The sequence below is a fragment of the Onychomys torridus genome, chromosome 21 (assembly GCF_903995425.1).
Source record: "Onychomys torridus chromosome 21, mOncTor1.1, whole genome shotgun sequence".
NCBI classification, from domain to species: Eukaryota; Metazoa; Chordata; class Mammalia; order Rodentia; family Cricetidae; genus Onychomys; species Onychomys torridus.
In genome coordinates, this window is record NC_050463.1 from 33,763,576 (window position 1) to 33,788,524 (window position 24,949).

The following is a 24,949-nucleotide window of genomic DNA, read 5'->3' on the forward strand; positions in this document are numbered from 1 at the left end:
GTGTTGCAGGCTGAAGGGACTCTCAGGTGTCCTATGAGGGTGGGTATGCAGAATACCCTGGAGGAAAGCAGGGAGAAGATTTCAGGGGGACCCCAGAACTTCAGCGTCAAGGCCGTTGCTGCTCATTGTCGTTTTTTGTTTGTTTGTTTGTTTTGTTTTGTTTTGCCTTGTTTTTCTGATCCATGGTCTGCCCATTCTACCCAACTTTCTGTCCCCCAGAAAAATCAGAGAGTGATGCTGGAGTGCTGCTCAGTCTGGTTCGTTTGCTCTTCTGTGATAGGAACCCTGACTTCTGCCCCATCTGGGTAGAAGCTTTTGACCTCATCTTTGTGTAGGGTCCCTTCGTGTTGTCCAAATTTGAATGAACCTTCTGTTCCTACGGGGACTCAGTCTGATGGTGTCAAGTACCCATCTGTATATTGTAGGCCATCCCCTGAAGCCAGAGTCTATGTTTCTCCACCTTCATATGTATCCCACACCCTGCACAGTGCTCAGGATCTGGCTCTGACATGTAGGGAGCACTTTCTACGTGTCAATTATCGCTACCTGCATCAACTCAGTGAACCCCCATGACAGTCCTGTATTTATTATCCCCTTGAAGAGGTAAGGGCACAAAGCATCACAGAGGTTGCGTAGCTTGCCCCGGGTCACACAGTCAGCACGTGGCAGGTCTGGGATTCCATCCCAGGCATCGTGACTCCCTGAGTCAACAGTCTTGAGACTGCTTCTTGGCCTGCCTTTCCATGTGTTGTTTTGGAGGTGATGTTTCTTAGCCAGGGCACCAAAAGAACCTGTTTGCCAACTCAGGGGCAGAAGGTGGAATGCTGGTCACCATGGTAACTGAATCAACGGGCCACACCAGCTGCTGATCCCTTGGGGCAGAAGTTTTGCTGCTGGCAGGAGGAGGCTGGGTTGGCATGGGGCAGTGTCTGAGGCACCAGATGCAGTGGGAGGATCTGGAAGAGTACCAGGTGGGTCGTCAGGTCACAGATTTGGGACAGAACTAGGGGCTTCCCGGGGCAAGTGGGACAAAGAGGAGACTCACTTGCCTAAAGCTCTGGAGCGTCCCAGGCTGGCAATGATGTTCCTTGCCTCTGCTGAAATTGTAGCCTTGTGATTCAGACCAGCATTATCAACCTCCTCACCCCCATCCCCTGCCCTAGAGCCTAGGGTTTTGCTTGGTTCTGATTGACTCTCCCAGTCTGGGCTACTTTGTCTTTTTCCCGTGACATGGCAAGGAGGGTATGGTTCCACTTTGCCCTTGGCTACCACCACGGGCCTGCTCCTGTGGCCGGCCTACAGTGCCTTCATTTCCTCAACAGTACGATGAGAGAATGTCTCCTCTCTCCTGAGGCTCCGTGCTCTTCCAGGGGCCAGGGTGGGATCGGATTGAGTGGCAGGTCGTCTCTCTGATTTGTTGCAGGCTCTGACCTTCCTGACAAGAAATGAGATTCTGTGGTGAGTAGAGAGGCCTGGGTCCTCAATCCCCTTTTCTTGAGGGGGTGGGGGTTCTTTTTCTGCTATGGTTTCCCTCTGGCCCTAGGGTGTGACCCCACCCCCCCTTGCTCAGAACCACACAGCCATTAGGCAGCATCTGGGATGGACAGGAAGTTGTGAGATTCCCCTGGAGTAGAAAGGCACACATACCAAATCTGGGCTGCAATGTTCCTGCCACCAAAGGCAGAGATTCTTCATAGCTTCTGGATTCCTTGGGTAGTGAGGAAAACGAAGAAAGGCCTAGACAGTGTAGGGTGGTTCGATGAACTTGGAAGCACCGTGGACACTCATTCTGCTACCTGTCCCCTCCCCCTCTCGCCCTCCACCCCCAAGACTCCTTCCAGGGCCCTCTCTGTGCCAGATACAATGGGAGAAGCAGTGTGTTCTCAAGGAGGACCCTGCCCGTGGGAAAGCTCTTGGCCAAAGACCTCATCATTCAGAATGGAGATGTGACAAATGGTTTCTTCATAGGGCATGGGTGGCGTGACCAGGGTGGTTAGAGCCAGGTGCTCAACAAACCTGTGTGGTGTGCAAACCTGTGTAGTGTGCAAATGAGCTTTCCAGGACACTTTCGGGGGAAGTCAGTGAAGATGGGGATGAGGAGACTGTTTAGACACTGTCCTGGACACACACAGAAACACCCCTTAACCTCATTGGCTCTTCTTGGACTGACCCTCCCTAAGCACCACACCCAGCCTGAAGGCCACAAACATTTAGACTCTCCAGGCACAACAGGGTAACTAAGTGAAGGAGAGCTATGGATGTCAGGAACAATCTTGAGGCTGTGTTACTTTTCCTTTTAAAAATACTATTTATTTACTTTTTTTTTCTATACTGGCAATCAAAGTCAGGGCTTGGTACATGCACGTCAAGGACTCACGACTGAGTCACTCTACGAATTCACTTTTTTACATAGAGAAAAAGAAAATGGCAAAACTCCAGATGAGCTGTATCCGACTACTCACCTAATCCCCATTGATATTTTCTAAGACGCGATGTATGCATAAAGACTAAAACAAGAGGAAATGAAACACCGTTTAAATATGGCTAGAAAATTCAAATAGGACCCAAGTTCTAAATGAGATGCGAATGTCTCCATTCTCTCCTGTGGGCCCTTCCTCTTGACTCAGCTCCTGTTCACTGTCAGTTTATCATCCAGACTCCCAAGAAAACTGTCCACGCACAGACCTTTGCGAATCTCTCAGCCATTCACATCATTGCTTCCTGTACCCGAATCATCCTCACCCCCTTTGCTCTGTACCTTTGTCTTTTTTTTTTTTTTTTTGAAGTTGTCTTCAAGTTGTTTTACAGAAAGCATATAGACCCACCCATCCTTCCTCCATGGCTCTGGGTCTTTCCCTTGCTTTGATGAACTGTAATTCAATACCAGACCCCCGTTATGGAGACTTAGCCTGTGGGGTGGTTGTGATGGTGGTGGTGAGGACTTGGGGAGAGAGAATATGGAGGGCACCTTTGTTTTTCCTCTTGAACATTCTTCCCCCTGTTTTCCTTTGTTCTTTGTTGGCCTCCTGCGAATGAGGTCCTTTGGAAGAAAGCCATCCTTAAGGGTCCCTTCCCATCTGACCTGACCACCCAGATCTTCAGGTGGCCCCTGCTCACATCCTCTTTCCAGCCTGCTCCCATCCCCATCAAAGGCAGCTATTACGGTTTGAATGTAAATGTGCCAGCAGGCTGGTGTGTTTGAACACTTCATCTCCCGCTGGTGGAACTATTTTGGGAGGTTATGGAACCTTTAGGATGCAGGGCCTGGCTGACAAATGTAGGGCTGTAGAAGCCAATCCTGAGGGTTATGGAAACTTCTCCTCCTAGACCATTTGCTTCTTGTTCCACTAGGATTTAATAGGCCAGCCCCAGTCCCTAAGTCCCCAGAGCTACAGACCCGGCATCCCAGCTGCCAGCCCCAGCCACCATACTTTTTCTGTACTCTGAAGGGCTGTATCCCTTTCAACCATGAACCAAATAAACCCCTATAAGTTATTTCTGTTAGGTATTCTATCAGAGCAACCAGAAAAGTATCGTGTCCTTATGTAACAGCCCTGGCAGAAATGAAGATATTCTAAGGAGACACTGTACCTCTCAATCTATCAGATTATTCCAACAATGGATCCCAAAGAAATGGGAATTTCCCCGGAATCTCACACTGGGACAAGAAAAAGGCGCCAGCCATAGGGGGAACTTGTTCCTCTGAAAGAGGTTTCATACGGTTCTACCCACTTGTCAATCCACCTTCCAGAATGAGAGACTGAAGCTCAGATAATGATAGGTCAGTTGTGGATGGGCCCACATCTCGACCTGTACCGAGTAGATGTGTTTATGTGCGCATCCTTGGCTCTCCATCTGAACTTTAACCTTGCTGAAGATGACTTGGAGAATCTCTGGCTCCCTCTGTCCCTCTTCCCAATGTGGCCACGTTGAATAAATCTTTTCTGCTTTCCGGTATTAATTTGGCTCTTTTAATTGGCTTATGAAGGACAGGTGGCCAAACCTAGCTTGGGACCCTCTCCCCCTCCAAGTCTGATAACACTTCTCCTGGAAAAGGAGCAGCTTTAACTGTCCAGATGTTGCTAGGGAAAGCTCTGCATCTGCTCCAACCTGCTCTGCAGACTTCTCCAGAAGCTCTTCCCAGCTCACGCTGGCTGATGGCTTCATTCTGGAGCACAAGGCACCCATGCCTCACTGGGTAGCTCTTGCAAGGAAGCTTCTACCTTTGGGGGCATGGAGCAGAGGCGTGGGTCAGTGTTGGGTAGGGGACATCCTGCCTAATGAAGATACAGTGGAGAATGTGGTGCTCGATTCCTCCTTTACATCTGTCTCCACCTTGCACACCTTCAAGTAAGATGGACAAGCGCAGGGGGACAGAAACTCCAAGATGGCGGGATGCTGCTGCAGAGAGTACTCCTTCCATGAAGGTGACACCCCAGCTCAAGGGTATCACAGCCTGCGGAGCAGTTGAAGATATGGACAAGGGCCTCAGCTGATCGAGGTGCTCAACTGCTGTGGGTCAGATTGAAAGAGAGTGGTATTCACACTTGCATCACCACAGCCCAGGAAACACTGGTGCCCATTCACCCACCAGTGCGATACTGTCTTGAGTGCTGAAACTTTCACGGAGAATCTTAGAAGTATAACGTTCAAGATGATAAGATTAAATTAGGAAAGCAAAGGGCATGGAACTTCCAGTTAATTTGGAAAACGGAGTATCACCCATGTCCGTTCCCTCTACCAAAGGGAGCGTGAAGGCTTGTTTTTAGAAGAGGGAATAAACCTGTAAGCACAAAAAGAAAAAGCATAGATGAGGAAGGCTAACAGAAATATGAGAAGTACCAAGTAGATAGCCCCCCAAACAGACTCAGCTGAAAGAAGCTGATCCGCAGGGCCTGGAGTAAGGGAATCGAATCCCAGAAAGACTGAGGGAGCTCGGAAAGCCATGGTGCAGAGTCAGGTGAAAGCGGGAAGGGAAACTGAAGGTATCAGGCCAGTCTACCTCTTGCTCTGTGATCCACTTTGGTAGTCCTGCCCCGCTGCAGTGGAGGACGGGCTCACCATCTGGATAAGAGCTGTAGCCAGGCTGGGGCCACTCAGAGCCGGGAAGAGCAAGAGGATCTTCCACTCAACCTTCAAAGCTTTGCTGGATGTCTGACTTGAAGGCCAAGGACCTCTACATGTCAAGAGCGAACAAAAGAGCCTACATGTAGCATCCTTCCACCATGACATTTCAGAATGCTGAGGTAACGGGGGAGGAAAAGAAAACGTCCATAACAGCGGGTATGGAATCAGAACAGCCTGGGGCTTGCATTGGAAGACACAAGTCCTTCAAAATTCTTAGGGGAAAACTTTCAATCTGGAATGAAGTTCCTAGATAAACTATCAATCAGAAATGAAAGTGGGATAACAATATTTTTTACATGCAATTAAAAAACTATTTGAGACAGCTTTTTGAGGATTTGCTTCACTAAAATTAGTCATCAAACTCAAAGGAAGATACAGGACGGACCCACGGAAGAAAGGATTTAATTACAAGGATGGAGACAAGGAGAGAAGCTAAGGCAGGATGATGGACACAGGCCTGGGAAGCAATCGGTTCTTTACAGCGCTCTCAGAAGTTTGGCAGATGAGCTCACGATCGGTACACTACGGTCTAAGAAAAAGAAAGCAAAGCCACCGTTAACTCCGGGAAAAACAAAAGGCATTGCAAGAAAGGAAATGTAATCATGCTACACAAGGGAAATCAACTGTGAGCAATGCTTGAATAATAAATAAAATATAATAGTAATACAGTAAATACAGAATATCGATTCAGGCAAATTGTTTTAAATTGGGACATCGGGAAAGGGACTTACATAGAGAAATAAATCCTCTTCTTAATAGGGGCCTGTCGCAAGATAATATCCATAATGAAACAGCACTGACAGCAGTAGTAGCATTAGTATAGAGCTTAGAAGTGTTATATAAATATTAAGAAAAAAAAGCCAAGAGAAACAGTAAGCTTTTTGTAAAATGCCTCTGGAGAACAGGGTAGATAAGTGTGGGGGTACAGAATATAAGTCATCTTGACTGTAGGCTTTATAGTGCTTATACTTTTAACCTCTTGCAGTGTATTGCTTTGGCAAACTAGACTGAGAGAGATGAGACACTACCAGTTTCTGAAGCGAGGAACGTTTCCACACACAAAGGCAGAAGGACACGCTGAAAACAGTCCAGCTCCTCAGAGACAACCAGGGACTTGAGCATGTCTGAGTTAGGGGTGCATCATGGGTAAAGGAAAGAAACAGCTTAGATACGGATGCATGGTGTGGGCTCAGAAAGTTCTTGGCTCACAATGTGCTGGGGAGAAAGGGTCATCACGAGCTGCTAAGGTCAAGTTGGACCAGACCAAGCCCCAGTCACTTTTGAACAGTTCTTCTTAAGTGGCCTCAATGACAGTCCAGTGGAACGGTGGTGATCCACTGATAAAAACCATGAAGACATCAATACCAGGTGGGAAGGCAGTGAGCAAGTCTGTGTAAGACGTCTTACCTTCTTATCCATATGAATAAGCACACGAAGGCCAAGTCACCAGATCCAAATGTACTGTGACTGGATCCGGGTCAGCCTAGCCCAGGCTGAGGCCTTTGGTTGAATCCGTGACACTCTGGAATCTCTGGGTTAAGATTGGATCTACTGAAGCATTTGTTCCTAGACCCTGCTCAGCCTGATCCTCCCTCCCTCCCTCCCTCCCTCCCTCCCTCCCTCCCTCCCTCCCTCTCTCCCTTCCTTCCTTCTTCTTCCTTCCTTCCATGTTGGGGACTGATCATAGAGTATCACACACGCTAAGCAAATGCTCTGCCAAGCCACTTAGGGAACCACTCTTTCTTCTTAGCATCTCAGAGACTCCCCAGATTTTCCAGTCTCCAGCCCATGTTCTACCTCTTAGCCCCCGGAGCTCCCTGGAGCAGCTGAAGCTTCAGTACATGGAATGTTACAAGTTTTCTTCCTGGGAGCCGGGGTTTGAGGTTCAGCTCTGCTGCTCACCAGCTATGTGAGTGGGCCTCAATTTTCATACTGTGAAACAACGTCAGGAGATTCGGCCCCCAACCTTACAAAGCCAGCATATGCCAAGGAGGTGACATGTCATTGTGTGAGCAATGCACACCCAGCTCAGGGCTGAGCACACCCAGCTGTTTGCTACCATGCTATTATTTCCCCTCAGCAAAGCAGGAGACTGGCCCAGAGAAAGACAGTGATTCTCCCAGGGTCACACAGCTTGGAAGTAAAAATCTCCATGTTTGAGCCCCTGAGCCCAGTCAGGGACTAGGGGCTCACATTAAATCTCTGAACTTGGTCTTGCAGTCTGGGAGAGGCACCCAGAAGCTTGTAGAACCTGCACATTGTTCTAGGTTTGAATAAGAACCCCAGGGCCTAGTGGAGTACAGACCCACTTACAATTCCCTACAGGGTTTAACAGAGCCCTGTTTGAGACCCACTGAACTAAAAAGTCTCCGAGGCAGCAATGGTAGGATGGCAGAGAGGGGTACAGACTTTCGGAGTTACAGATGCCTGACTAGGGGGGATCCAAGCAGGGGAGTCACCTTGACATTCATTTCTCATGAGAAACTGAGGCTATGAGAAAGCGGGGGATGGGAGCGGAGGGGAAAGGAGGGGGGAGGGGAGGGGATAGGCAGGTCCAAGGTCACTTGGAGAGGTACCTCCCAGCAAAGTAGATTCTGAGCCTTTCCCTCCTCTGGGAGCCAAGCATGGAAGCAAGCCCCACCCAGGCTGCCTGGCTGTTGGCAGGCTGAACGTGTGAGTTTCTCAAATGGCTTTGACTTTTGAGTCCATTAGTGATTAATTCAGAGCTCCATTTCGAGCTGGCTGATCCATATTTGGAGGAGGAGAACATTCTGTGGCAGCCGAGATGCAGCCGTGATTCATCTGTGGACAGCTGGTCCCTGTGGCCGTCTGGGGAGGCATGGAGTCTGGGCAGGGCTCCGTTCAACTGGGATTAGGCACGCAGGGTCTTTCACCTGGGGGCGGGGGTAGAGTGGAACCTTCAAGGGGAGAGAGAACAACTCAAATAAGTCATTTCAGGGTTCGGTCATCCACTCCTGTTTCTTCCCAGTGGCATGACCCCAAGACATACTAGATAAACTCCTCAAGCCTCAGTTCACCCATCCACAAAAGTGGTCACTTACACCTCTCCCACAGGCACTATTGGGGAGACGCTAGGAGGTGACGTGTCTGAGAATTCCCAGAACACAGTGTGTGGTCAGAAGAGGGGTCATAACAACTGCAGGGCCTTCCCAGCCTCCCCTCTCTGTGCTTCTGGGCAAGAGCCTTGGTGTCTGCGACTCACGCATTAACATCCACACCCACGTGACTTTGGGCAAGTCATCTACCTCCTGTTTTCTCTTCTGTAGAGGAGTGGTCCCTGCCTTGCTCGGTCCTCCCTATGGGGTGGACAGAGGGACAGTCACTCTAGGTACACAGCACAAGCATGTGTTTCCAAGAGGGCTTAAACCTAGTGAAGAGCTGGGAAAATGGCCCGGTTGGTAACATGCTCGCCGCACAAGCATTGCTTTTTGACTCAGAGGTGGGGAAGAGAGAGACAGAATCCCTGCAGCTCCCTGGCCAGTCGGCTAACTGAATTGGTGAGATCCTGCCCCCCGAAATAAGATGAACAGTGGTAGAATACTCGGTAGGCACACGTACATGTGTTCTTAGCGCGTGCACGCACACACACACACACACACACACACACACACACACACACACCAACACACACCTAGTGAAAGTCTGCCTTTGGTCTGGACATGATAGTTGGTGCACATCCTTAATTCCAACACTCTGGAGGCAGAGGCGGGCAGTTCTCTATGAGTTCAAGGCCGGTTTGATCTATGAAGTGAGTTCCAGGTTATCAAGGGCTACAGAGTGGGACCTGTTTGAAAAAAGAAAGAAAGAAGGGAGGGAGGGAGGGAGGAAGAGAGGGAGGGAGGGAGGGAGGGAGGAAGGAGGTTTGCAGCAATTTTGGCAATGACATAATGCTCCTTTTGCCTGTGACCACCCTTACCCCCTTAGAGATCAGCAGGGAACCTCCAAGCAGACCGGCTTTTATTTCTTCTTGCTGACCTGAGATGACCCTTCTCCCATCCCAACACCTTTTAGAATTCTCTCCTAACCCCCCTACACCCTGCTTTTTTCTCTCCGTCTTATACTTAACACAGAGCTTCTGGGGACAGTTCAAGGGCCCCTTGCTAGATTGGCAGGGTAGTGATCCTCTCCATGCATCTCCAAGCCCTGGTCCACCTCCCATTTGCCAGGCCTTCCCAAATCAGCACGGAGCCTGCCTGGAAAGGGTCTGCTTCCTACTGGACAAGCAGAAATCAAACCCACGTCTATGATCTCTGGTCACACATTCAGTAGGGAAGGAAAGGGATTCACATGGGTTTGTCTTCCTCCTTAGTCAGCATCCCAGGAGGACAAAGACAGCATCCTCAGCTGGGAGGTGATGGAGGATGGGGAAACTGCAGAGGCTGTGGGAGATGTCTGAACACTAAGCATCCCTGCCCAGGGCTTGAGGAGTCCAGGTGCCATTTGGAGCTGCTGCAGTTGAAGGACAAACTTGGCTAAGAGCTGTACTGAGGTTGTGAGGTCAGAGGAGAGGGACCCTAACTCTTCTCTCAGGGCTTCCACCTTCCTGCTGGGGCTTCCCCTGGGCCCAAACCATTTGGAAGGTTGAAGGCCAAGGAGCTGGTGGCCATGAGTGGAGACCAGCCTCTCAGAGTGCAGAACTCGGCAGCATGGTGGACGAACAGAATCTGGGTTTATTTTTTCCTCCACTTGTCCATGGCTGAGATGCACAGGATGCTTTCCTAGTCAGTGAGCCGTGACGAGATGAGTGGCTGAAAAGGGAGCCAAAGATGGCTCTACGTTCTCTGTTGTTGGGTACTGCCGCGGCCTCCTCCTCTACCCCCGATTCTCTGGTCCTAGAACCGTCCCTGAATGCCTCACTGGGTCACATGTCCCTAAATCCCCACTGACTCAAATTCATCTGAGTTTACCTGGGGAGGTCAACGGAGGGACTGTGGGTTATTTACTCCAGATTGTGAATTAGGTTGCTAGCTCCTGGCACTCGGCTGAGATGAGGGGTTTGATGCAAGAGAAAAGCAGACTAGCAAAGGAGTGGAGGGGAGAAGGATACGTTTGAAGGATTAAGGGGATCCAAAAAGAGGCTGGAGGGCTGGTAGCAAGAAGTACTTATTACCAAGCCTGGAAACCTGAGTTCGATAACTGGACACACATGGGAGAAGGAAAAATGAGCTTCCGAAAGTTGTCTTCTGACCTCCACATGCATGCAATGGTGTGTGCGAGTGTGTGTGTGTGTGTGTGTGTGTGTGTGTGTGTGTGTGTGCAGGTGTGCATACACAGGTACCTGCACACACACAATAAAGATGCAATAATAAAAATTTAAAAAACGAGGCTGGAAAGAAAGTCTGAGGTGAGAGGGCTTCATGTGCCAGATGCGCCAGAGGAGAACCCAGAGAGGAGATGGGGACTTAGGTCTATCTGGATATAAAAGACATATTTTAAAGCGTATTTACACCTTCACACACACACACACACACACACACACACACACACACACACACAGGCATGCACGCGCGCACACACACGTACACCCTTCCTTTCATTTACTTTGAACTTGCAACCTTGAGAGACCGATGGCTATCCACGGCTCTTTATTCAAACAATGAAACCAAGACTCAGAAGCATTAAGTAAGTTGCCCAAGGCCACACAGCTCTGCCCAGCCTGCTGCCTATCTTCTCTTCCATGGGCCACCACAGTCACTGGCCTTGTGGTCCCAAGAGCCTGCTAGTGGACCGAGCCTGCGGTCCAGGATGGGGAGACAGGAACAGAGGTTGAGAGAGCATCTTCTCTTGGTCTGGGGTAGGATTCCTTATTACTGTCTGCTCAATCACCATACAGCCTCGCCAGGCTCTGTCTGTCATTTACAAAGTTTCCCCGACTGCCTACAGATGGAGAGGGTCATGATAAAGGCGAGAGGTAGACTGTTCAGGTTGTCAGTCTGCGGGGACCGTTTGCTGCCAGCTGTCCAGCTTGGCTGTCAGGTTTACCAGCTGCCAGTACATGGATTTTTTAACCTGGCTCCTGTGTTCACCAAGTGACCTCTTTTTCTACATGCTGAGGGTGAGGGCATCTGGATGTCCAGGAGGGGATCTGGATGTCTCCACCTCTACCTACGGGACTGGACGGAGCCACGACAGAAATTCCTGCCAGCTCTGATAGTCAAGAATGAACACTGTGGAGTGTGGTCCGTGTGACAGAGCATGGCACAGCCCCTCCTCTTTCCTCCTTCCCTGTTCATTGTTATATTCCCACACGGAATGTGGGAGGATCGGGGGATGTTTCCTGTTCTGGGTCAGTCCACACTTAGTCCCCTTTTTTCCACTAAGACATCCCTACACACATGAGCAGGGGACTCCACGGCCCCCTTTCCTTCCCATGTGGCCATTATGCCTCTCTTCTTTCTCCTCAGTATCCACGACACCTTCCTGAAGCTCTGCCCCTCAGGCAAGCACTATAAGGAGGCCACACTGACCATGGAGCAGGTCAGCTCCCTTCCTGCTCTGAGGGTGAGTCCGGGATGGGGAGGGGCTGAAGGTATGGTAAGGGCAGAGCGGGCCTTCCATGTTCATGAGACTCTTCCATGAGTGTTGAAGAGTGTCAGCTGACATCGTCATCCCCAGGGGCTCTGGGATTTCCAGGCAGAGGGGCCTTCAGGACGAGGCCTTCAAGTACTCCTCACACCTATCTATCTTCGCTCCACCCCCCACCAGACCTGGTCAGACAGGTGTACTGACCATAGCCCTCTTGCAGGTGAGGACAACCCAGCCAGGGCCATGAGGGTCACGCCAGGTCTCCCTATTGGAAGGTGGTGGCCCAGCTGGGAGCTCTCACAGGCCCCATTCACAGGCCCCATTCCCAGGCCTCCTGTTCCCAGGCCTGTGGGTCCCTTCTGAGCCTCATCTTGTGATCCACGCTTTGGAGTTCACCGTTTACTCCACCCCTCCCTGACCCCAGAGACCCTTGCACCATCTCATTCCTTCTGTGTCCTTTATACCACAACTCGGGTGAGTAGAAAGGTGGGGGGTTCTCACAGGACCACCAGGGACCTTGAGGAAACCAAGGGCTCCTTCAGACCTCTGCCCAGCCTTCTTCTGCCCTTTCTGTCTTTTGCTCACACCTTCCTTGTCAGGAGACTAGGGCTCTATAGGGGGACTGAGAGTTCCCTCAGGTTCTCCTGTGAGAAGCCAGAGATGCGGGGAGCCTGGAGACTTCCTCTAGCCTGCCTTTGTCCATTCCCCTGTGTTTAATGAGAAGAGTACTCTGATTCCAGCTCTTCCATTAATTCCTCATCCATCCATCCATCCATCCATCCATCCATCCATCCATCCATCCACCCATCCATCCACCCAGCCAGCCAGCAATGTTGCCAACCTCCCCAAGCCTGGAACCCCCTCAGGCATATCCAGCCTGCAGCCTGCTGAGCCATCATGTGCAACCAATGATAGCTTTGAATGAAGTCCCTCACGAAACCCTCCTGAAACAGTATGAGTTTTGTTTTGTTGGTTGGTTTTGTTTGGTTTGTTTCCGTTTCGGTTTTGGAATTCACGCAGTCCTTGAGTACGAAGCTTGTAGATGCCTCTGCCGTTTCACACTATCAAAGGCTGGACACACCCACGGGAGGAACATCCCTCTGGCTTTCTCTACTGTCCCGAGGCTGGAGCCTACACTCCATTTTCCCAGGACAGGCAAACAGACAGACAGACAGGGTGTGCATGTGCATCAGCACACTCCGCTCTTGGGGTGCGTCTTCAGATTCCTCCTATGTAAATTGGGAGGGAGTGGTGAGGTGACTTGGAGGCTCCTGGCTCCCAGAAGTCTGCTGCTCTTAGCACCCCCCCACCCCCACCCCATATCTCTCAATTCCTTAGGGACAGAGGCTTGAGACTTCCTCTGTTAGGAAGAGGCCCTGCCCTTCCCCAGCGCAGCCTGACCAGGCCCAGATGTACACAAGGAAAGGACTCCCCAGTCACTCTGAGGTTTGAATTAAAATTTGTCCATGGTTTGGGGGAGGCGGTGTTGGGCTGACAAGTCACAACACTCAGACATCCTCATATGTCATCTGGGTCTTGGCGGAATAGTGATCTGAGCCGTCATTATGCAGTGAGGGCACATCTTCTCTCTGTCTGGAACAGGATGGGCTCTGAGGGTAAGGCTGCTTCCGAGATGAGGTCCAGGGACCTAGGAGGAGAAGCTGGCTACGGAGTGAGGAGTTTTGTAGTCATTCAACAAATGCTGAGTGATTCCTCCTACGAGGCAGCCGTGGCCCTCCGGTGCAGAGGTGGGTGGGGACCCAGCACCCAGATGGGTTTGAAATACAAGTGTGGAGAGGTCAAAGAATGAGAAAGTGTGAGCAGGAGTATAGCTGTCCATGGACTTTGTACATTTTCGACAGTACAAGGAAATACCTTCTAATAGTCAAGACTGCACAGGGAATGAGCTCCCCACCACCGAAAGGAGCCAAGCAGGGCATGCCAAGAGGCCCTTGGCAGGGGGTATTCTGGAATATACTCGGTATCAAAGGGAGCCTGGGCTAGATGCCTCCTTGGAGTCTGTAGTTCTGTCTCTGGGGTGGTTCTTATTCTCTGTGGGATCATCCTCCACAGTGTATCGCAGACGGTTTTTTTTTCCAAAACTGAAGTTTATTTTCAGCAGGGACTAGAGACACCAACCTCCAATTTTTTCCAAGTAAGGACATTAAAAAAAAATATGTCACCCATTATCACCACCAATTCACTTTTAAAATATGTTCATTTTAGCCAGACCTGATAGTGTATGCTGTAATCCCAGTACTTGGGAGCTAGAAGCAGGGGGATCAGGAGCTCAAGGCCAACCTGGGTTACATGAGACCCTGGCTCCAAACAACAACAGCAATACACCAAAAATCAATTAATTAAACACACACACACACACACACACACACACACACACACACACACACTCATCCCAGAAGCAAGAACTTTGGGGTATTTTTTTTTTTTTTTTTTTTTGCTGCTGCTGCTGCTACCATTGCCTGGCTATTTGTCTTTTGGCCCTTTGTCATAGGTGGTCAACCACTGTGTCACTGGCCTCAGACTGGACTTAAACCCAGACTCCTGTTTGTCACCTTCTGCACCTTCCCAATCTTGGGCAAGCCAAAGAACCATGCAACCCAGGGATGGGAGCCTTGTGACTCACACTACCCAAAATCTTTTCCAGGACAGGCTTGGAGAAGGTGGGAGGCGGGGCGGGGAGGGGGAGGAAATAGGGGGGCAGAGAACTTTAGGGATTGGTATAACTTGACTAGGGGACTTGGATAGTCTGAGAAGAATGAAGTTTTGTGTTCTTAACTGGGATTTCATCATGGAAAAAGCAGGCTGGTGGCTTAGAGAGCAAGTCACGAGAAGGTTCCGGGTAGCAGAGATAACCGGAAAAGCCTGTGGACAAAGACGCCTACTGGTTGGACACTGTGCCCCTTTTCCACGTGGGGTTTTATGTTCTGTTTGTCTGCTGTATTTGATGTCTTTAAAAGTCAATTAGCTCAATGTTTCTCTTCCTGTAAATAATGATCTTGCTTTCTGTAAACACTGTGAGTGTGGCATGGCGTGACTCGGGTTTCTGGTTTCCTGGCCTAGTGTCTTGAGTCCACCTGGCATGATGGTAGCTAGAGTGGTCTTAAGGGAAAGGGGTGGGAGAAAGCTTATATCAGGCCATCTGCAGCCTCTCCTTGCTTCCACAGGCCGGATCTCTAAAGAGAACATTGGATTACTCTTCTGAAATCTCAACCTTCGACTCTCCTGGGGGTAGGTGTTTTGGTCTCTGCCCTCCCCATGACATCCCATGTGTCATCCCGCTTCCCATGACTTCCCAGGATAGTGATCGGATCATTTGAAGTAAAGGGACATTTGGTGTTGCAGAGTCAGGTTTTTTTGTTGTTTGTTATTTTTAATAAAATACTTGCAGCAGGCTACTTCACAGAGAGTTCAAGAAGTTTATTTAGTTCAATTCTGGAAGCTGCAGGCTGCAAAGACAGACCTCCCCTTGGCTGTGACACACCATGCAGGAGCACATGGATGTCTCTGTCTGTGTGGTCTCTCTCCCTCTCCTTTTAAAGCCACTAGAATTCTCTCACAAGGGCCCCACCCAAATGATTTTATCTGACCTAATCACTTCCCCAATGCCTCACTTCTAGGCACTGCCCTAGGATTGGTGTTCTACCTCTCCCTCAATACCATTAACATAAATCTTCAGGGATTAAACTCCTTTGGTGAGCAGAGATGGGGGACAACCGTATCCAAACCATTAGCAGGTGTTTCTGTCACGATGGCCGTTTACCCTATTCGGAGCTGAGCTGAGAAATAAAATGTGCAGAGTTTTCTTTTCTGCATATTTTTGTTCTTCTTTAATTCTGGTTATAATAATTGTTTTTGCTTGGTTTTCTTTGTACATATCATTAACTCATCATCAAGGCTCTACCAATTGTCTAAATCTCCAAGAACATTCAAAAGGGAGGATTTTCTGTACATTTAATTTTCTTAGGGAAGTTGTTCTTGGCGCCTTATAATGGCTTTCGTTGGGAGAGGGTTGCCCTTTGAACACAGAACATGTCAGCATCCTAGACACCAGCCCTTCCCAATCCTTTCAGATCCCACCTCTCACTGGGATCTTGGACTTCTCCCTTTGCTCCTCTTGCTTTGGTGGGAGACATCCTTTATTAGCTTTCTGATGAAGAGTCACCGGGAGCTAAGTATTTTTGTGACCCCTTACACATCTGAAAATGTCCTTGTTTCCCCTTCACACTCGACTGAGCATTTAGATGGAATTGGATTATAGATTGGAAACCATTTTTCTTCAGGATTTGGGAAGTATCACTTGATGACATTTTAGTTTTCACTCTTGTTAATGAGAAATCCAAAGCCTTTCTGTTTCCTGATTGTGTGTGTGTGTGTGTCTCCTCCGTGTCCTGTTTTTTTTGTTTTTTTTTTTGTGTGTGTTTTTTTTTATTTGCTTCTTCGTTCATACTCACTTTTTTTCTGAAAACATGTCGCCCTCATTTGTCGGCCTTATGGTGTTGGGATTACAGGCACAGGCAGCCATGCCTGGCTTTTTAATCACAAGAGCTGGGGGTTCAAACTCAGGCCGACATGCTTGCAGAGCAAAAGACACTTGCCCACTGAGCCATCTCTGTGCTCTCACCGTGTTGTGTGTGATAGAGCTCTTCATTGGTCTGGGGCTCATCCCTAGGTCTAGGCTGCTGGTCCTGCAAGCAAGCTCCAGGAATCTGCCTGTCCCCACCTCCCCAGAGCTGGGATTACAAGCGCAGACCACCATGTCTGGCTTTTTGACAGGGACTCTGAGCTCAAACCGGAAGTCCTCATGCATGCATGACGGACACTTCCTGACCGTGCCGCTCACGATTCTTCCACGTTTGTCTTTCAGCCACAGTGAGTTTTTCACTCTCCCCTTAAGCATTTGGTCTCCAGGAGTCATTGTGTTCTCTGCTTCTCCCTTTCTTGAGTAATGCCCTCCCGTGTTTTCCTGAATGCTCTTATCTTCTCTGATCTTCCCTTGAGGCACTTTTTTTTTTCCATTTGCTGCTGTGAGCCCTTGCCTTTCATGCCAGAGGCCTTCCGTGGATATCTGGTCATCGTTTGCTCATAATGAAGACTGCAGAGGGTTGCCAAAAAAACTGTTTCAAAGCTTGAGCCCGTGGGTGGTGTCTGTCAACTCGAGTGCCAACGGCCAGTGAGCTGAAGGGGCCATGTTTTGAGGATTCCCTAGAAACACTGGAGTGTTCTGTGAGCCAGCATCCTAACGCCAAGTTGAGAAACAGGCTGGATGAGTCTGAGTTTAACATCCTCTTTTTTGTTCAATTCCCAGTCCGCAGTGGTGTCTGGTGTTGTGTGTCCCCCCCCCCCCCAGAAAGGCGCTAATCGGCTCTCACAAGAGACAAGCTTCCCTACCTTTGGTAAGGCTGGAGACAGGGCAAGTCCCTCACCACGCAGTGCAGAAGGTTCCAGAATTCTAGAAGCTCTAAAACCCCTGCCACCAGCCATCAAAACAGTTGCCTCTTTTCCAGCACAACCGGGGTGTGCAAACCCAGAGCCTAGAGACAGCAGGCTGCTGTCACCGTGTCACCGTTCCCGTTGTGGGCCCGGGTCCTGATTTCTTGTCTCTCTCTGCTGGTCACTCACGACTTGTGCATCTGTTCCCCACAGGCACACCTGTTACTGCTGTTCTCCTGTGTTCTGGGTTTGTTTGTAGCTCCAAGGAATAAAGTCCTTTATTCCCATTGCAGTGAGTGCCAGAGGGCGTGAGGTTAGGTGCAAGTGTTCACAGCTCCTGGGTAAAATAAAACGTCACACATGCCAGCCTTACTATCACCCCAGCATCCCCACACGTGGAAGCTGTCTCACCAACGTTTGTCTTCTCCTCCCAACCCCACACCTGCCACAGGCTCCACTAGCTCGGTGCCCTCGGAGCCCCATGCCTGTATGGTCCTCACATTCATCCTCAAACCAGATACCCAGCAGGCCACTAGGACCCTCCCTCACCTCCAGGAGGGCTCTGCCCAAGGACTCCTAGGGAATGTTGCTGCATTCTCTGCGTTCATTATCAGAGAGGAGGAAACATGACAGACTTTGTTTTTTCCTTTGTGGAGAATGCCTGGTGAGGGGGACTCTCCTGCACCCTTCTCACCCACCACAAGCAGGATATTACCGCCAACAGCTGGCCATGCACTGTGTGCAATCTCCAACCTTACAGAGCCTCTCTCTCGTTGGGGTGCTCTGGGCAAAGAGCAAGGGTGTCATCAACCACCTCCTCTTTGCAGAGCTCACTTTCCAGATCGTAAGTGCCCAAACTTGACGCCCTAATAGTCTTATACAGCTCCCCTTGCGGGTGTGGCCCCTCATAGACAGATCTAGCCAGGCACACCTTAGATATTCTCCATCTGTGTCCTTCCATACTTCTTAGGGCCAAAGGAAAGGCTTTCTGGGGGCCAGGCAGGTCTCAGGGCAACACACCCTCCCCTCCAGAGGAGCTTCTTAATATGTCTTACTATGTCCTGGGACTAGGCCAAGGCAATGGCTAGATACTCAGAGAACCTGCACATAGACTTCCCTAGTGCACCCTGCTCGGCTGGATGTCTACCCTGAGACAGGCTAGAATCCCTGGCTTAGTAGTGCAAAGTGGCAGTCTCATCTCATCCTGCTGAGTCCTGAGCTGGAAGGGGATCTTTGGATCTCTGGGCTCCTTTTCCATGGGAGAGGGCACAGGTATGAATGATTCCTTCAGTCCTCTGAGGAAAGGTGGGTGGGAGGGAGCCAGAACCAGGATGCCAAGGGTCTCCTTGAACACTGAGCAATCGGCTTGCTCACAACCATTGCACGGCTGCCACACTGCCCATGCACATCTTAAGGCAGAGGGGCCTTCACAAATAAAGAAGCCGAAGTTGGCAGATGGGAAGGGACACACAGGATGACAGCCGCTCCCACCCCTACCCGCTCCTCCCCAGCCTAGGGGCTGTGTCCACGGTCTGTCTTGCACATCCAGAGGAAACACATTATCAGAGGGTCCCCAGATGAAGAACTGACACAACTCCCCTAACACCCAGGGAGTGTTATTGTCATCCAGTGAACTCAGCAGCAGCAGGAGGGGACAGCTGGACCCGGTAATAATCCTTAGACTGTATTTAGGCCACTGTCCTGAGCCCCCCTCATCCTCGGCTATTTTTCCTGGCATGCTTTAAAAAAAATAAATTTAAAACAGCAACAGATTGGATGGGTGCAACAATCCCAGTGCCTAGCCCCGTATGCCTGCCCGCTGCCCCGGGTCATATGGCTGTGAGCTGTTTCATAGGCTGCCTTGCTTGAGTCTTACACTCTTTGAGGCCCTTGGGGGTCTCCCTAGCCTACAGACAAGGAAACTAAGTGGTCAAAAGCTCCAAATATACTTGAACACAAAAATTCCATTTGCTCTTCTCCATCTTCTAGAGAAAACGGTACCAAAGTGAGTGTGTGTGCACATGTATGTCAGGAGCAGGAAACTGGATGGGAATGAGTTATTATTGGCCTGAGTGGTTGATGGTTGACTATAGGATGCATCCTCAGGCAGAAGGTCACACTTGCGTATGTCTGTGTTGTTGGGGCTTCTTCTCCGTATGATGGCAGTCCCCCCTTCTCTAAGCACCCAGTCTCTCTGGCTCCTGGGGCAGGCCTGGGAATTGTCTGATTCCCAAGTCCCCAGACTGGGCTCCACCCCTAGTACCCAGACTCCTGGGTGGGACAAATGTTCCACTGAGAAAAAGAGAGAGAGAGAGAACAAAGAGCCTGCTGAACTCCCAGGCTCCCACCCTGAAGCGCCACCTCCAGGGGCCTGAGGTCACTTGGAGCTTTTCACCCATCCAAGACAAGCAGCTGGATCTCAGAGAGAAATAAATGCTAGGGGTCGATCAGAGACCCATTGCCTCGCCAAATGGAAGCGGCAATCTCCGTTTCTCTCCTCCCTCAAGGGCTGTAAGGCATCGGTCTACTAGGCAGAGCTCAGGCCAGCTGGCTGTTCCAGCCCAGCCCCTAGCTTGAAACTTGAGCTGTGCCCAGCAGGGTGTAACTCACACATCACCTCATTTCATCTACAAGGTAACTCGGAAGAAGTGGTACCCTCCTCCGCAGCAGAGATGATCAAAGGGGTTAACAGCTCATCAGCCCCTGAAATCAGTCGGCAACTCTTGCTCCCCAAGGCTCCCCAAGGCCCCTCCCGGCCCCAGTGGGAGGGTCCAGGCTCCCTGATGTCAAGTCAGAGCTGGGAGGGCAATTTGGCATCTGGCTCTCTCCCTGCCTTTTCAAGCATCATCAGATCTTTTTTTTTTTTTTTTTTTTTTTTTTTTCTGACAACTTCATCAGTTAGCAGGGCTTGGAATTGGCAAAAATCCTTATTTAGACATTCAGCCAAAGAATTAAGGGGTTTGTTTCAGAAAGAGCTCAGTACTGTGAGAGGCCATCTCTGTTCTGGGCTGAGCAGCGAGCGGCACAGGAACACAGCCTGACATCTAGGCTTGGCCTGCCGCTGGCACCTAGCCGTCTTGGGCACATCACTGGTTTTCTCCAGGTCCCCGTTTCCTCAACTTTCAAGTGGATTCCCCTCCCACCTCCTACCAAAGCTGGAGAAGGTGAAAGAAAGGTCTGGTTCTGGTCTGGGTTTTTCTCTTCTGATTTTCCTCAGCTGGAGAGGGGAGCCCACAAAAATGTCAAGGGCCACTTTTCCCTCATTCCCTCTGGGGGAGTTTTGTAGCCTGTAACCAGTGAGTGGAGTCAAGAGGGGGGTAATGGACAGAATTTCCCACAACCCACCTGGTGCGGCTGCTCTATCCATCTTTCATCCATCTTGGGGTAGGACTGGGGAGGCAAATGTTTTCATTCAGCCGTTTTCTGTCTCCTCACATGTTACATTTTAATGGAGTATCTCATCCACCCAGGGAAATTATCTGCCGTTACTGTGTCCATTGAGTAGGGGATTGGGGCATAAAGTTACTAAGTGTCCTGCCCACAGTCACCCAGCTAGAATCCAGCAAAGACCAGAATTCCAAGCAGGATATACGCCCAGGGTCTAACCATCCTTGCCTCTTACCACTCAGCATTCCCTGGATGTTTCCCGAAGCCAGGCCCTTAACTGATTCTCTAATGATTCATGATTCCTCAGTTCCCAAGGGCAGAACTGATTCTCCTGCCGTGAAGCTCTTAGAGGCATTTGGTGTTAAGGAAAAAAAGCTTCTGGGCAAAGCACTGGACTTCTTGGTGCCCTTGCCTTTAAGACGAGAGTGATGCATCCTCTCTTTCGGTTCATGTAAGGATCCTGTCACACTGCATATACATCGCCGCGCTTGCTGCTTCCCTGTGAGAGGTTCTGGAGTTAGGTTGGGATAAGTACCACGTGGGAAGGCTGATGGAACAGGAGGTCACATGGAGGAAGGGTCGTTCCAAGGGTATGAGGTGGCAGGGGCAGCCTGTGACCAGGTGCAAACAGGTTGTGTGTGTGTGTGTGTGTGTGTGTGTGTGTGTGTGTGTGTGTGTGTTGCCTGTATGTGCATGTGTGTATATGTTGCCTATGTGTATATGTGTGCATGTGCACATGAGTGCACACACATGTGCCTCTGTATGGGTGTCTGCATGCTTTGGTGTGATGTTGCCTGTGTATGTGAACTGTCTATGAACTGAGCAAAGCAGACCCCTCCTTCCCCAGTGCAGATGACACGCCGTTGAAACTCTCTTGACTCTGAGACTTGGGCCCACATTCCCAGCAATACTGAGGGAACAAGGAGTTGAGGGCCTGGGGAGGGGGCCCGTGGGCCTGGAACCTTGCTTGTCCAGCACCCCAGGCCCTGTCCTGCCCTCAGAATACAAGATAAATAAGCTCTCCTCAGCTTTTCAAGAGTGCTGGTCCCTAGGGCCTTCTCAACCCGCTGGCTGGAGGCTCTATTCCCCTTATGTCTTTGCTGATAACTTCATTTGTGCCCCCAGAGACCTTAGACTGGTTTAAAAATAGAAAAAAATAAACAACATTGTTCCTCATGCATCCCCCTTCCCCTTCAGGCTTCCTAACGAGGTGCTGGCTGGGCCCGCCAGGGCTCTGTTCCCAGGGTTTTTGACCCTCTGCCTGCTGCCGCCTCCACGGGGACTAGACACCCTGCAGCTTTGAAGGGCTTCCCAGTGGCCTGAGCATGATGCAAGCAAGGAAGGGCATACCACCTGCCTTGAGCTGTTGGTCACATCACCCTACATAGATGGAGGTGGGGACATCCCCCAGGTGTAGGGGGACAGGCTCGGCTATGAAGGGACCTTCTGGGAGCTTCTCCTACTGTTGGCTCTGGCTTCTGCTCCTTTCAGAAGGACCAGAGCCCTCTTTTGAGTACTGGCACCTCCTTTAGGCATCCTGACTTTTTGTTTGTTTGTTTGTTTTGGTTTTTCGAGACAGGGCTTCTCTGTGTAGCTTTGCGCCTTTTCCTGGAACTCACAGAGATCCGCCTGACTCTGCCTCCCCAGTGCTGGGATTACAGGCGTGCGCCGCCGCCGCCGCCACCACCACCACCGCCGCCACCACCACCACTGCAGCCGCCACCACCGCCCGGCCAGCATCCTGACTTTTAACGGCCAGCCTGTGTCACACCTCAGTTTGCTGCGTCTGAAAAACAGACCAAACGGTAGCACCTCCGCCCACCTCGGAGGGTTTTACTCTGACTGCTGAGAGGTGCTCCCAGGAAGTGAGTGGAACTCGGGGGTCAGTGGGCCTAGAGCAGTGGCAGAGGGGAAGGCATGATTGTGTTCTATGAATGGCAGATCCGCTGGGGGAGTCTCCCATCTCACACAGAAGGACTAGAGAGAAGGTATGTGTTCCCCAAAAAAGTCGAGGAGGGACTCAAGCCCTGCTAGTGGGAAGAGGTGACAGAAACATCATGGTATTCCACCAGAAGAAGGACTCGGGACCATAACCACACAAGCTGGCTGATGTCCTGCAGGCGACCAGGCTCCTGGCGGGCACCTTAAACTCGCCCTGGCAGTTGGTGGTGAGGGCGAAGGTGTTGAATGTCCTTTGATTTCTGAGAGTCCTGCACCCTTAGTCCAGCTAGGTTCTGGGAGAGAGGTCACCCTTTTCCTCACTCTGCCTGAGGCCAAGAGCCAGAAGTAGATGGCCTATCTAGTGTCAAGAGAACTGAACAAAGAGTCTGCGACTATAACACAGCTCCTTAGGTGGCAAAAACAAACAAACAAACAAAGAAAACAAAAACAAAAAAACCCTTCCCCGCTAGGTTACAAATGACTTCTTTCTGGAGATGGCTTAAGGCTTCTGCTTCACATTGTCCCCAACTGCTGTCCACACAAAATCTGTCTTTGCCCTGTCCTCTACCTCCCCTGAACTGCCACCCACAGGGGGTAGCTAGGGGAACAGCTGGCTAGCAACTTTGGGGCGTGGACTGGCTTCCTCTCTACAAAGCAGAGCCCTGCCCTGCCATCTGCCCTGGCCTCTTCCTCCCTGGCAAACTGCCTCTGGGACAGGAAGAGTTGCCCAGGCTCAGGACAGCAGGTGATGTGATCCATACTCTTCCCTTGAAAGTCCTCTTCCTTCAGAGTACCAGGGAGCCTTGGGGAAAATGGAGAGAGACTGCGTTTCCCTGGGTGGGGACCATGAGGAGGGGATCTGCGCAAGGCTCCTGGAACCCTATAGAAAACATCAGAACTACTAACGGGTCCCCTGCCTTTCGCCATTTGGAATGTCTCTGGAAAGGTAGAACACAGTTGCTCCAATACAAATGACAGAAATGGGTCATGTTCCAGTGACCTTCCCTTCTCACCAAGCTCTCTGCTCAGCAGGACCAGTTCCTCCTGCCACCCTGACAAGGCTACTAGAATGTTTAGGGTCAAAGGCTTCAGTTCCAGCAGCTCTCACAACCCAGGCTTCCCCACTCCGCCTCAATATACCAACTAAAGACACAAATCATAGTGGAAAATTGGGGGAAGGAGATTTCTTCAAGGCCGCCGCATTAGGAAGTGGGGACAAACAGGTTCAGTAACTCCTATGATTTAGGATTAAACAGAGCGAGAAGTGTGGATAACCAGGTAGCCTGGTCAAGGTGTGGACCTTGTTTCAGCTCCCGCATCCCTTCTGCAAGATGGTTGGTAAGTTGCCCAGGCTGTAAAACATCTGTCTAAAAGACAAGCTCCCCTCTGTATAGGACCGGGCTTTGGACTGCCCCTCCCCCACCAGCATGAGGTCTCTGGGGGAATTCTAATTTCTTGGGTTCTATTCCTCCAATAGTCTGATAGCCAAAGGGAGGGGAACAAGTGTCTCTCTTCAGAATACCTTTGCTCCCGCCAAGATGGGGGCCACCAACCTCTTACTGGGTCTGGAGGTGGGAAGGCCAGCCCTGCCTGAAACCAGCCTTCGCTTATGAGCAAACGAAGCTGATAAGCAGCCTGTGGGAAAGGTAACAGGTTCCCAACACACCTGTTGTTTTCTGGTTTGGTTTTTTTTTTTTTTTTTTAATTTTTAATTTTTTTATTTATTGTTAAGAGTAGTGTGTCAGTAAAACACAATTAAAAAAAAAAAATCAATTCCTTGGCACCCATTAACCACAACATAAGTTTTCATTTTCTATTTTTCTCTTGCCGTCTTTTTCCCTGGTCACGCTTTATTTTACAACATGGTAGATGTACCTGGACGCAATTTTATTTTGTGTTTTTTCTCCCCATTGGGCATAAATGCTTTTTTCATGTTGCTGAATAGCCCGCGTGATTGTGGTCTGATGGCTGCATAATTGCGTTGGGTTCTAATTGACCAAACAAAGCCTCCCCTCACGGCTGAGCAGTAGCGCTCTTTCAAGGGGTTAGTTATTTTTCTGCTACTATAAATAACATCACAGTAAACATCCTTGTGTATTATTTTCTTCATTTTTTGAAATTATTTTCTGAGTCTAGACATCCAGCTTCTCCTTGGAGGCGGTGAATAGACAGGGCTGTCCACTCCAGGAACCAGAACGAAGCAGCTATTAAAATGAAAATTGCATTGACTATGAAACAACATGGGAAAACATTTACGCCTTGTGGGGGGAGGGAAAAACACAAAATGAAGAACTGGGGTGTTTAAATATCCCCAACTTGAATCAATGTGAAGAGAGAGAGCTCTGCGGCACGTAGCTGGGGACATCTCTTTAAGCGGCCATCATCGCAAAGGGACACGGACAGGCACATGGACTTTTAACCCAGAGCTGTGTATTGATTGCCTCTGACCCACTTTCTCCATCCCTCGTGATGACGTCATGAGCCAGATGTGGCTGTG

The 24,949-nt window shown here is 50.1% G+C and overlaps 1 protein-coding gene across 1 annotated transcript in view; it reads left to right on the forward strand.

Annotated features, from left to right (window-relative positions):
- The first annotated feature begins 860 nt into the window (after window positions 1-860).
- Window positions 861-24,949, forward strand: part of Cib4 (calcium and integrin binding family member 4) — a 56,558-nt gene continuing 32,469 nt past the window's right edge. The window contains exons 1-3 of the mRNA XM_036170254.1: window positions 861-971; window positions 1,424-1,458; window positions 11,553-11,649. Of these exons, the coding sequence (XP_036026147.1) occupies window positions 918-971; window positions 1,424-1,458; window positions 11,553-11,649 (186 nt within the window). The 5' untranslated portion in view covers window positions 861-917. The remainder of the gene's footprint in view (window positions 972-1,423; window positions 1,459-11,552; window positions 11,650-24,949) is intronic.